Source organism: Alligator sinensis, unplaced genomic scaffold (assembly GCF_000455745.1).
Source record: "Alligator sinensis unplaced genomic scaffold, ASM45574v1 scaffold566_1, whole genome shotgun sequence".
Taxonomy (NCBI): Eukaryota; Metazoa; Chordata; order Crocodylia; family Alligatoridae; genus Alligator; species Alligator sinensis.
This window is the reverse complement of record NW_005842017.1, coordinates 2,539,649-2,553,351: the sequence shown is the minus strand read 5'-3', so window position 1 is coordinate 2,553,351 and position 13,703 is coordinate 2,539,649. Positions and strand designations below refer to the sequence as shown.

At 41.6% G+C, this 13,703-nt stretch overlaps 1 protein-coding gene across 1 annotated transcript in view; it reads left to right on the top strand.

The window, feature by feature from the left end:
- Positions 1-2,569, top strand: part of NDUFB3 (NADH:ubiquinone oxidoreductase subunit B3) — a 13,504-nt gene extending 10,935 nt beyond the window's left edge. The window contains exon 4 of the mRNA XM_006022093.3: positions 2,287-2,569. Within this exon, the coding sequence (XP_006022155.1) occupies positions 2,287-2,443 (157 nt within the window). The 3' untranslated portion in view covers positions 2,444-2,569. The remainder of the gene's footprint in view (positions 1-2,286) is intronic.
- Positions 2,570-13,703: the final 11,134 nt, after the last annotated feature.

Here is a 13,703-nt window from a genome sequence, read left to right as displayed (position 1 = left end):
GAGCGAGAGGGTACTCAGCTGAGAGAGGTAAAGGTGGGTTGAAGAGATCAAAAGCGAAAAAGCAGCTACCTGTTAAGGGTCATAAGGGTTTGTTATAACCCGGGATCCTGGTTTTCTCTATTTAAAAAAAAACAACCAAAAAACCGCCAAGTTCTCTGATTTAAATCCCAAAATTCATGTTTTTTCACAATGAATATGAAACCCCATTCTCTCTCTCTCTCTCTCTCTCTCTCTATATATATATATATATAGGTAGGTATCAGTTGAACACAATGTTTTATTGATGCATTTACAATTTAGAAGCAGTTTGGAAGCCTATCAATGCCTCTATCACTATAATAAAATAAATTCTAAATACCTATATATTTTGGCATTTTATTTTGTTTTTTTAATCATTGAAAATCAGGGCTCCCCCTGTCCCCTTCGCTCACCTGAATGCAAGTTGCTGTGGCTGCCTGTCCCTTCCCCTCCCTCCTCCTTTCCCCACTTTGTGAACAGCCCTGATATGCTGGTGCCCTGCCCCTGCTCATGCTGTTGCCCCTTATATGCAAGCCACAGCCCCTCCAGCCCTGCAGTGCCCCTCCTGACCCACAGCCCCCTGGTCCTGCTGGTGCCCCTCGCTCCTAACCCACAGCCTCCTGGTCCTGCTGGTGCCCCTCACTCACAGCCTACAGCCCCTCACCCCCCCAGGTCTCCTCCTCCCAACCCACAGCCCCCTGGCCCTGCCAGTGCCCCCCACCCCTGCTGGGACCCCTAACTCATGCCCTGCAGTGTCGTGTGTGTGTGTGTGTGTGTGTGTGTGTGTCCCAGTCCCCCTCCAGCCCTCCCAGCTACAGAAAATCATCCACGTTTTTCTGTACAGCATGGAAAACCCAGGTCCCTGGTTATAACCCTTATTTGCCTCATTGCCCAGTATTGATTATTGTTATGGTGGTTCTTATTTGGATACCTATCCTCCAGAAAAACTGTATTTTCACCCTTCATGATGACTTGGAATCCTTTGCAGATACGGGAGATGTATTTAGTGGAATTTATCTTTGGTACTGGATAACTTATTTGCATGATACTTAGGGCGCAGTCAGAAGTGACAATTTTTGCCTGATCTGTCCACAGAAAGTGGTTTATAGCCATGAGCAAACACAAATGTGTGGCTTTAGACAGCTTGAAAACTGGCCAGTCGAGTAAAAATCTGATCCCTCGTTGCATGAAATGAGGGGTCAGATGAAGACATTTCAAAATGTGTCTTCTGTAAATGCTGTCTGTGCTGCCTGTCAGCCTGTTGCTGTTTTCAGAAGGGGAGGAAGGAAAGGGAGTGGCAGGAGTTTGGTCTGGGGGTTTTTCAGCCCTGACTGAAGGGTGGGGAAGGAGTACCAGCTGGGGAACCCCTAGAATGAGTTCCCTCTGCTCCCTTTCCCCCCTCCCATTTTGAAAAATGTGACTGATTATAGGCTGGCAGCCAGCAGCTAAATTTCCCTTCCCCCTGGAACCAGCAGTGAATTTCTGTTTGTCCCAGGGGGTCATTGTAACTCAGAACACTTCCTGCAAAGCTTCTCACTTACAGCAGGGAGCTGCACTTCTGTTTGCACCCCAAATTTCTCAGACATCACAGGAGTCTCTTATCACTGAAGTAGCTGTGGGTCAGCTAGAATTCAGGTAAAGAGCTAGGTAAAGACTTGCATAAGACTGTTATGGCAATGTTTAACTGAAAAGTTACATGCTCTGGGATTTTTTTCTTTTGTTTTTCTTTTAAAATCAAGACAGGAAAGTCTATGGAGCATTAGCTGCAATAGAAAACACCCAGGCCAAATAGTATCTAAATGCCAGTGTAAAATTTTGGGCAAAAGTATCTTATTCTGTTTGTACAATGGTGTTCTAGTTCATGACTAGATCTTCTAGATAATCTTAATGCTGATGATACTACACCATTTGCTGTACCTCTTCTATGTTATTTTTATTAATGCTTTTTCTGGCATACAGGGAATAGGAAGAGAAAATATGTTAGACCACATACATCAACAGTTGAAAAAATGTATTTTGTTATATAGTAGTAACATTCAGCAACACTGGCATGATGCATGTGCCTAAGTGGGCAGACTTAATATTATTAATCTCAGCCATGGCATTTTCTGATCTTTGAGTACTTTAACTATGGAAACTTTACAAGCTCAATGATTTTCTTGTTCGAATATGCTATTTAGCTTCTGCATATAAACATCTCTCTGCTGGTATTTGGGATCACAGTGACTACTAATTTTGCTCTGTCTTCCAATTTTGTTTTTTCCTTAGCAATGAAGCATGGAGGTATATGGGTGGCTATGCAAAGCCTGTCACTCTTCTAGATGTTGCCACCAAAGGTCTCAAGTGGGGATTTGCAGCCTTTGTGATAGCTCTTGGAATCGAATATGCACTATATCCTCCAAAGAAAAATGGGGGACATCACTGAAGGTGGAATAACGGAACATAACATTACTCGCTCAGTTCAAGAGGAATCCGTGTACTTTATTATACAGCAGCTTGCTGCTTTTGCTGTAATTATAAAGATGCCTATTAAAGTTTCTCATAGGCAAGATCTCCTCTTTATGCCTTTGTCACCATTTCTTGGGTTGGAGAAAGAGTATCCAGGGTCATTCCCTAATCTAAGCATGACTTGATACCTCACATAAAGTGATATGTGCCACCAGGATTTGCTGAACAATGGTGTAGTAAAGGCCTTGTGACACTGTGCTAGGTTACAACTACAGAACAAGAAGTTATAATCCGTTGTGTAGATCTCTACAATATTATCATTTCTCCATGCTTACATGCTTTGATCAGTGAAATAGTAGTGTGTATCAATGGAATTTATAGTAGGCTTTTAGAAATAGGTGCTTGTTATCCACAAAGTGAAAGGAAAACTTCCCAATTTAAATGTTGTCAAGAATTAGTTTCTGACTTAGAAAAGTCACTCTTTGTCTGCTTCTTAAAATATCTTCTTTCTTCTCAGTAGGTAGAAATTATTTTTACATAATTTATTATTGAACAAATATTCTTTGCTGCCTTTTTAATAAAGATCACAAAAGCACCAACGTTTTAAAACTGAGAGAGTTATGCTTTGCCTTCAGAAATTTCCTTCTCTAAACAGATACAGATTTTGAAACACAAAGAAACACTTTTTTGTCATTAAATCGTTGTAATACTTTCTTCACTTCTTAGCTGAAACCTATTAACCTTTCTACTTCAACCAGTTTCAGAGTTTCTTAAGGAGTGACTCCTTATTTGGGATTCAAAATATTTTGGATATTTGAAAAGGAAAGAATGGAGAAAAAACAACTTTTTATAGTCCCCTTTTTTCCAAGGATTTTGACCATACAGATATGCTTAAAAATACCAGTGCTCTTTCTGAGTCCTCAAAATAGCTATCTTTTCTTCTGTTTCCTTATTCTCATTACTTACTTGAAGCAGAAGGAAAAAAAGTATGTTTAAGGATGCAGAGTGCAAAATATTCTCTAAACAAATGAGTTTATATAAGAAGTCTAATCTGGAGGTGAGAGGGGAGGAGAGGATGGCATGTGAGCTTAGCAGGGCAGATAAGGCCACATACAGACATTCAGTTTACCCTGGGAGAGTTGCTGTTCTCCTGGCAGAAACAGTTAGCATGATGTTCAGGATTTTTTCTCCCAAAGCAAAAATGGCCAATCCAGGAGAAAAATAACCCAGAAACAACCAGGGTTAAATCACTCCCAGGCCAGATGTCTTTACACATTCCATTCTGCTGCATAGTCCTCCAACATCCCAGAGTACTTTGCATGTGTACACAACTTAAAAAAAATCAGCAGCTGGGAGTTGCAGGATGGGCACCAATTCTTCCTATTAATAGTACTATTGGAGTAAGGTAAACTACTGTTGGGTTGGACTTGATGAAAATAGAAACTCATATATTTACATAAAATTATGATTAAAAATAATATAAATCCAGGGCCAACCAATATAGTAGCCCCTCCAGTTACCAGGCTATCTTCTATTTTAATACAGCTTGTGTGCACCCCAAAATTAGTGATATCACCAGTATTTGTTGTCTATTAATTTTTGCCGTCTGGCAACTCAGATATATTATTAAACACAATTTTTCAATGTCTGAAGGATCCAAACATACGAATGTACAAAATACATAGTGGAAGAAATCCCACCTGCAGCAAATGTCACCTTGTCAAATGTGATCAAGTAGTTCGAGGCTGCAGTTAATTTTATCACCTCAGTCAGTTGAGTTTGGTTGTTATGGAAATACAGTAAGATCTTGATGGAACTTTTCTGGTTTATAGTATGTTCAATAGCATATTCCAAAGTTATCCAATGCAAACAACTGGGTTATTTGACCCTTAACTGGTAAGAGGTGAAAGTAAGAAGGATAGCATGGAAAAGGAGTTTACAGAAGGGAAGCAGAGAGAGAAATGCATCTGAAAACTGAATGCAAATAGCAGAGGTTCTCAACCTTTTTAGACTCAAGGAACCCATCGCTGGACTTCAGGCATCTCTTGGGAAATGCCAGCTCTTCCTTTTCACTTATTTTTTGACTACAGAAAAATAATAGCTTCCCAGCAGGGGTGGTGCAGGCACCTACCCTGGAGGTCTTCAAAAGGAGACTGGATGCACACACCTTGCTGGGGTTATTTGACCCCGGCAGTCTTTCCAGCCTAGAGCAGGGGGGCTGGACCCAGTGATCTCATGAAGTCCCTTCCAGCCCTAAACTTCTGTGAATGTGTGTGTGAATAGAGCAATGCTTCTGTTGCAAAGAGCTCAGAAAGACCACAACAGGTCTAACACTCTGGATTTCTATTTGAAACCTCTGGGTTTCTCTTATGAATCATGTTTGCACACCTAACAGTGCTGACACTTCATGGCATCCTTGAGAGGATCTTAAGGCACCCTTGTTGAGAATTACCGGCATAGAGAATCGTGCCTAGAGAGAATTTTATTGTAATTTTCTCAAGAGGCACGGAAGACACACCAAACATACAGCCTGGCCCGCAGAGCCACTTTATCTGACCTGATGGGCAACTGGACATTGGGTGGCTGGGCCAGGGGGAGAGCCTGCAGCATAATCCAGGGCCCCAGTGAACATGGCAGTCAGTGGCAGGAGAGAAAGCAAGGTTTGATATAGTCTTGGTTGTTCTTTGGCTGCTTTGCTTGTTGCTATCACCCTAGGCTAGAGCTGTCACCATGTACCACATGCCTCATGCAGGAACCAGAGCTGTTGCTGCAGCACAGAAAATGCAGGGGCAGTGACAGCTCCAGCTCTGGCATGGGACACATGGTGGCCCTGAAATAGATCCAACCTGCAAGGATCCAGCCCAGGGTAGTTTTGACACAACTGATCTAAGACAATCTAAACACATAGTGCTTAGATTATAAACTCTTTGGGGCAAATTGTCTTTTTGAAAGGCGTATGTGTTTACAGTGCCTAGCACAGCTAGAGCCCTGTTTCATCAATAGGGCTCCTAGTCACTAGGGTGTTAATTCTCTTAACTATTTGAAGTCCATGGTAAATAAGCATGTGCTGAAGTCAGCATTTCAAGTACCTGGAGCTGGACACTTATAAAAACCATGATGGAATACTGTCTTGTAGCTGAAAGCTTGCCTAAATCTCTCCCAACTGTGCAGTTGGTCCTAAAAAAGACACCAATCACAAAAATCCTTGCCTCTTGCATATTTCCTGAACCATCAGAGCTACAACATCACTCTACCACTACCATGATAGAATAGTTTTTTCACTTTTCCATGGATATAATGTCACTGTTGTCCCTCCCCCTTCTGGTCTGCAACCTGATCTTTAGCTTACGGTAACATGTCACATGCATATTCATTGAGACATCCTACTTTTCTGACTTCAGTGTCAAACATGCAGTACATTTTCATTATAGGGCAGTTGGCAGGAGTGTGTGACCTGCAATAACTGTCACAAGACCACAAAGTATTGCAAAAATTCCTATTTTTGTCTTGGCTGAATTTCCCCTTTTTATAAAACCCTTCTGAGGGGTGTTATGACAAAGTCTTGTTTTCAGAGTCCAATAAGCAGTATTTGTGACCATTTATATCTGTGCTGTTCAATGGTATTTTCACATGAACATTTCACGTGATATTTCACATGAAGATTTTCACATGATATTGCTTCACAAAATTGTTTATAGCAGGGGTTGGTCATGGTTTCCAGTAGTGGGGCCAGAAAGACTGACCTCAGGTTGGAGGAAGGCAGTCATTAGGACCTGATTGCCACCAACCACTTCTCCATTCAGCTGTGATGCAGCATGGTAAAAGTCCCTCTCTGCCAGAGGCCATCTGCCTAGTAGCACAGGCAGAACTTTCCCTCCAATGTAGTCCCCAGCTTCTGACAGTGGCACAGTGCAGGGAGAGCTGCCAAAGCCACATAGCTCCACAGGCATCAAATGGCTCTATGAGTTAGACCAGGCTTGTCCAAGATATGGCCCACGGGCCACCATGCGGCTCACCAAGCCATTTTATCTGGCCCACGGAGGCGGCGGAGTGCGGAGCCACGGCAGCGGCAGCGGGGCAGCGGCAAGGTGGGCAGAGCAGCAAGGGGAGGGGAGCTGCTTACCCCCGCGGAGCCTGGCTCATAAGTGAGCCGGGTCCTGCCGCAGCTGCCCCGAGGGCTGCGCAGAGCAGGGCTGTCCCAGCCATACCTGATTGGACGAGCTGGGTATGGGCTCCGCCCCTTGCCCCCGGCACATGGCCGGGGGAGCTGCAGCATGGCCCATGCCCTGCCCACATGCGTGGTGGCCAGAGGGACAAGGTAAGTTCCCACGTGTAGCTGGGGGCACCTCGGGGCCGGCTGAGGCAGACGGAGGCATGGGGTAAGTTTCCGTACGGAGCTGGAGGCGCCTCGGGGCCAGGCCAGGGCGGACAGAAGCACAGAGTAAGTTCCCATGCGGAGCTGGGGGCACCTCAGGGCCGGGCCAGGGCGGACAAAGGCACGGGGTAAGTTCCTGTGCTGAGCAGACCCATTTCATTGTCACTTACTGCAACTTCATTGGTGTCAAAGGTCACGTGACATCACTTCCTGATGTGACGTCACTTCCTGTGAGGTCTTTGAATATGGCCCACTTGGTGACAAAAAGTTTGTGATCCGGCCCCACATTCAAAAAGGTTGGACGCCCCTGGGTTAGACCCAGCCTATGAGCTGCAGATTACTGACCCCTGGTTTACAGGGCAAATAGTTTATTTTAGTCTTTGTACTTAATTCTCTCTTGAGCATCCTATACCATCACTGCATTCTGTTAAAAATAAAACAAGAACATGCTGTACAAAGTCAAATGTCCAAAGCCTAAGGCACATTACTACTACTACTACACATCTTTATTTGCTTGTGTGCACTTTTTATGCCATCTAGGCCCAAAATTAAATTGTGCTTGTGATAATCTTGGTTTTAGATGGAAGCCTAGAAGGAAACAATTATTAATAGAACTAAAGTTGCACATGGTGTACATCAGACACGTGCATGTCACCGAAGAGGCTCTTTGTGGGAATACTGTGTAACAGCAGTTTGAAGCATACTCTTGTCATGCATGCATCATTTTTTTTTTGCTGTAATGGCCCTAACATTTTTCAGTGAGGGTCTACTTTAGTTATTCCCTTGCAATCTTTATGAAAGCTAATCTGTAATTATTGTGTTTGATGTCCTGTTAGGTTTTTTTTATTTCTGTATATCCTTTTTTTTTTTTTTAATTCATACATCCCTCTGAAATACTTCAGCAGGCAGAAGTTAATTTGTTTAGGGCTTGATTCTGCTTCTATTGGAGTAAGTTGGCTTAATTGCCATTACTATTAACTGAAAGACTTTAGCTCTTTAAAATGCAAGGAGCTAGATGAGAGGTGGCCAACCTTTGGTACAAGTGCCGTAAGTGGCTGAGCAGTTGTATGTGACAGATCAGTGAAGGAGCAGGAAATACAACAACAGATAAGGCAGGGAGCAGAAAGAAGAGCAGCAGACCAGGCAGGGGGTAGAGCCACAGATAGAGCAAGGGAAAAGGATTGGTTTGGCACTCAGGGTATGGTTCTTACACCTGCCAAAAAAGTTGGCCCCCTTTGATCTAGATCCTTATCTGGTAAAAAAATGTTTACATTTCCCCTGGAGCCAACCAAGCTGTGCCTATTAACATTCCCTGAAGATCTAGCCATCCATTTTTATTTTCTAAGTCTCTCATCTTGACAAAGAAATAGGATTAAATACAGTGATTATAATCTGACTATAAAAATTAAGTACTTTAGACTTGGCTGAGAGATGCATGAAATGTAAATTAATACTTGATACATACCTAATTTGATATAGTTTTGTTATACAGATTTTATTTTAGAAATAATTAATAATTTTGTTTATAGATAGTTTTGTTCTATGTGCTAAAGTACTGTGGTTTTAGATCAGTGATTCTCCAAGCTGCCATAGCAGGCTTTTAAGATTGCTGAAGACTGCTGCACAATATTGGCACTGTTAGTTTTTCATAAGATAAATCCAGAGATTTCAAATAAAAATCCAGTGTCTAAAAAATCTGACCTGTTATGCTTTTTCTGAGTTCTTTACAAGAAAATAATTGCTCTATTATTTTGTCATAATAAAAAATGAGTGAAAGCTAAAAGCGGTCATTTTTCAAGAGGTACCTAGAGCCTACTGAGGGATGCCTTGAATATAAAAAACATGATGTTCATTTTCTGGGAAAGAAATGTTACAGGAAAAGTATAATAATGATCCTACAGAAAATCAATGAAGCATATGCACAGTTTTGAATAGCCTAGTCCTGTGTCTTCAGATTTTCATCTGGCATTTGAAATGACAGATTTCTACTTCCTTAGTAATTTCAGCCTTGACTCAGGAAAGCACATAAATACTTAAATCTATACTTATTCAGGACAAGTCAGGTAACGTGTAATTTTAAGCACTTAAAATTAAATGCCTAAGTGCTATTCTGAATAAGGTTACTCTTATAAATTGGTGACAGATGAAAAAAAAAGATGTATTTCACAGCTTCAGACTTTCTACCTTGTATAATAACACTGGACCAAATTCATTATTAGTAAAACAGAACTGTTTCAAGCAAACCAAATGTACTGATGCATTAAGGACTCCAATTCAATAATTTGAGGTCATGCCTATGATTAATCTGACACATCAAGATCACTGTAGCCTGAGTTTCTAATAAATTAACTTGATCTTCTGTAGAATGTAAAAATGTCTGTTCACGTTCTAAAACAACTGTGGTGTATAACTGTTAGTCTTTTTACGTATATAATATGTGGCATAGAGATTTTAATTTCACATTTATTTTATTGCTACTAATCTTAACATAGAAAGTACTCCACAATCAAGAAAGTGATACTAAGGACTAAGCCTGCCTTTAGTGTAACCATAGCAATGCCTGTCCTAAAAATAAAGTAGCTCTCTGCCAGCACATGAGATCATTTTACAGATCAAGAATCAGGTTCACAAACAACAGTGGCCACCTGAATCTGAGGATCTCAAGTAATTGTAAAACAATATAACTAGAGAGCTTGTCTCAGACTAAGTGCTTAAAAATAGAATAGATGATGGTCAGAGCTGACTTCCTTTTTCAAGCAGAAATCCTATCTATGTCTGGAAATGGAAAAGTATTTCTGCAAATCTGGGAAGGTATTGATGATTCATCCACTGTTTTGCTAACACTGATTTTTACAGTTTTACATAATTTGGTACATAACTCCGTAATTCATATCCTCCAGATTAATCCGCATCAGGATAGGACATCATCTTATTGCAATATACAGTACAATACCAACTACATTATTAGAATACAGAGTGCATTTAAAGAACTGGCTCTGCTCCAAATTTTAGTAGCATAACAAAAGACGTAATTACTAACATTTTCACGCTGTGGGTGGCTCTTCATGGGGCAGTTATAGGGTAAAGACCACATTTTCTCACCTACACCACACACCTTTATCCCCCAAATTGGGATGCATGTTTTAAGCAGGGAAGGGAAGCTGTTTTCTTCGCTGGAAAAGAAGCGAGCCTGGAAATACTGTGCACACCATGTAGCTGTCAAGTCCTGCGTTCATTCTCTCTCATAGTTTTTGGCTGAGCACTGTAGCTTGTACCCGCCTTCAGCTACCTAAAAAGGGTGGTTCCAAAGAGGATGGAACTAGACTTCTCAATGGTGACAGATGACAGAACAAGGAACAATGGTCTCAAATTGCAACAAGAAAAGTTTAGGTTAGGAGGATAGTAAAAAACACTGGAACAGATTATCCAGAGAAGTTGTAGAATATACATCTATGAAGGTTTTTAAGACCCAACTAGACAAAGCTTTGTCTGGGATGCTACAGTAGGGGATGGTCCTGCTTTGAATAGGGCGTTGGACTAGATGACTTCCTGAGGTCACTTCCAACTCTAATTTTCTTTGTTTCTGTAACTCAAGATGATGTAAGCCAGTGGCTCCCAACCTTGGGTCACGACCCAAATCAGAGTTGCATCTGCAGGTCTCTCCTGGCGCATGGTCCATGCGGCTCTTGCTACTGCTGCCCCTAGCAATCCCGGCTTGGCCCGGGCTCTGCTGGTGCTGCTGAGCATGAGTGAGTCAGGGACAGGGGTCACAACCTGGATTTAGGGTCGCAGCAAAAAAAGGTTGGGAGCTACTGATGTAAAGCAAACACAATATATTTACTGTGTATGCAAAAGAATTACTTAAAAATGCAATGTCTAACAAGTAAATAATAGTCCATGAGGTTTATAGCATTTTAAGTAGTCCTGGGACAGTTTTTTTTAATGTTTTTTTCTTAAGTTTAAAAATACATGTGTTTGAGAACAAAAATAATATAATCAATACAGATCAAAAGAAACATGCCCAAGAGAGATTAGACTCTGAACTGTAAGCCCTCAGATTCCTAAATTTAAATTGATGTTCCTATTCCTTTTCAGTTATGTGCATGCAATCTTACTAGTAAATCATAAAATCTGAACTAGCTCACATGACCTACAGGTAGTCCTTGACTTACAACATTTCGAGTTACAACATTTCGCACTTACACCATTTATAAATTGACACTGTTTCAACTTTCTGACATCAATTTCAACTTTACAGTGCTTGATCTGACGCAACGCCATGCCTGCAAACAAGTTCACTATGTCGCCCATCTCCCTGGAGAACAGCTGTCTAAACTTCCTTGGACATTTTCTTTAGGAAAGCAGGCAAGACTCCAGAAAAACCTGCAGCCTGAGAAGACTCCAGCAAGAATACTTCAAAAAGTCCAACCAAGAGCCTTTCAAAAAGTCCAGCAAAGTCACCTCAAAGAAGTCCTTCCAAATCAATATGATTACTATTTACAATATAAATACATTAATGTAGCTATATTACTCATCTATAATTGATTGAGTACAAAATTCTGGGTTATTTTTGGTGACAACAGGGTATTGGGCGTTGGTTCAATCTCCCATTCAGGAACGAATACCCCATGTATAACATTGTTTCCTATGGGAAAATTGATTCCGAGTTACAACGTTTCAACTTAAGACACAGTTTTCAGGAACCAATTGTGTTGTAAGTCTGAGGACTGCCTGTACTACAATTTAAAAAACAGCTTTATACTCATATACTGGGATCCTGGTTTTCTCTGATAAAAAACAATCCCCAACTTTCAGTTTAAAAAAAGTAACCCCAAATCCACATTTTTCCCTTGTCAAAATGAGATTCCTATATACATATATATTAGTGGTGTTTAATTTGATCAGGGAAAAATATGGATTTGGGGTTATTTTTTTTAATCCAAAAATTAGGGATTTTTTTAATCAGAGAAAACCAGGATCCCTGCTCGTATGAAATGTAAGAAGTTATAGAAAAGGAAAAGGGGGCATAAACAAATAACAGTGTGTCAGTTCTTTATGTATACAATGCTCTTATGATAACAAAAAAGATTTTTTTCCCCTCATTTAGCATAGATTTCTTTTGGTGAGGAAAATAAAACTTCTCTACACATTCCATTCATTAGCCATTAGCCTGCAGTCAAAACTTAAGCTAAGCCCTTAATAGACTTTTGCTACTAAACTGGGTCAAGCTTTTGTGCAGTTGGATGGAATATATCCAGGGGGAGATGTACTGATTCAGTAGGTACCGGTTTTCCTTCTAAGTCGGCACTAATCTAACGTCATAGTATGATGCTGGGCATACTGTCATCACTGTCTTATATTAGCTATTAAAACTAATCTCCTGACCTCATGTGATCAATAGGAAACTCGTGACATTTTTTGCAAGAGACAATTTTAGCTTGTATCTGGCCAAATTTCAGTCTAAATTATTAATTTTGCCTAGCAGAGCTCTCCCAGCAGTTTCAGTTAAAATATGCCCAATCATGTGTAGTGTTTTTGCATGAGACTACACAACTACTGTATTTCAGTGGGGGAAGAAAATGATTCATGCTTACAGCATTTTATAAATGCTCTGAAATCCCTCAGGGTAAAAGGTGTTACATAAATGTGAAAAGTTGTCAGACCCTGTCAGAACCTACCACAGATTTTGCTTCATGACGGAAGCAGCATGGTCTAGCTTTCTAAACCTAGGACTTTGAGACAGCAGCTGCCAACTTCTAGTTCTGGCTCAGTTTAATTGCCCATTTGACTTAAATTTTGTCTCTTTACTTTCCTATATGCAAATTGGATGTGACAATACCCACACTGCATACTTGAGGATCCATTCTTTGTACAACCATTTGAAGCTGCCAATTACTATATATCTGCATACTGCTGTTCTCAATCAGATGTGCACAGAGACAACTTTCCTGCATTTCCTGTGAGTCTCAAACATGTTTTCTTGGCCAAAATGCCTCAGTAGACTGAATGCACATTGATCAATTAATCCACTGGAAAACTATGTTGAGCCACACCCATGATTGGGTGGTGGGCTTTTGGGGATATACCATATATAGAAGTGACAGGACAGAGAGGAAAGGCGGAGGGGTTGCGCTCTATGTCAAAGAGCACCTCACAACATCAAGAATTAGCTTCAGGTTAGAGGAGGGTCGAGCAGAGACACTGTGGGTCAAACTACAAGGGCAGCATGGCGAAAGGGACCTTATGGTGGGTGTCTACTACAGACCACTCAACCAGGGGGAAGAGCTGGACCAGGACTTCTCCGGTCAGCTTATGGAGGCAGTTAGGCCAAGCGATGTTATTGTCATGGGTGACCTAAACTACCCAGACATTTGCTGGGAGGAGCAGACAGCCAAGTCTGACCACTCACATAGGTTTCTGGCTGTATTACAGGACCTTCACCTTATCCAGGAGGTGCACAGCCCCACTAGGGGTAATGCCTTGCTGGACCTGGTCCCGGCCACTGGGGATGATCTGGTGAGGGGACAGCAGGTCCTTGACCACCTGGGCAATAGCGATCATCACCTGCTGGAATTCACTATCCAGCGCAGGGTGTCCAGGGCTTACAGCAAGACTAAAGCCCTTGACTTCAGAAGGGCCAACTTCAATGAGCTTTGGAGATTAGTGAGGGAGGCACTAAAGGCCCAGAAGGTAGAGGAGATGGGAATCCACAAGGTATGGTTGTACCTTAAGGGTGCCATCCTCCAGGCCAAAACGATAACAGTCCCTGAGAGAAGCAAAGAGGGTAAGAGTGCTCAGAAACCCCCTTGGCTCAGCAAGGGCATTCAGGAATGCCTGAGGACTAAAAGGGAGGCGTACAACC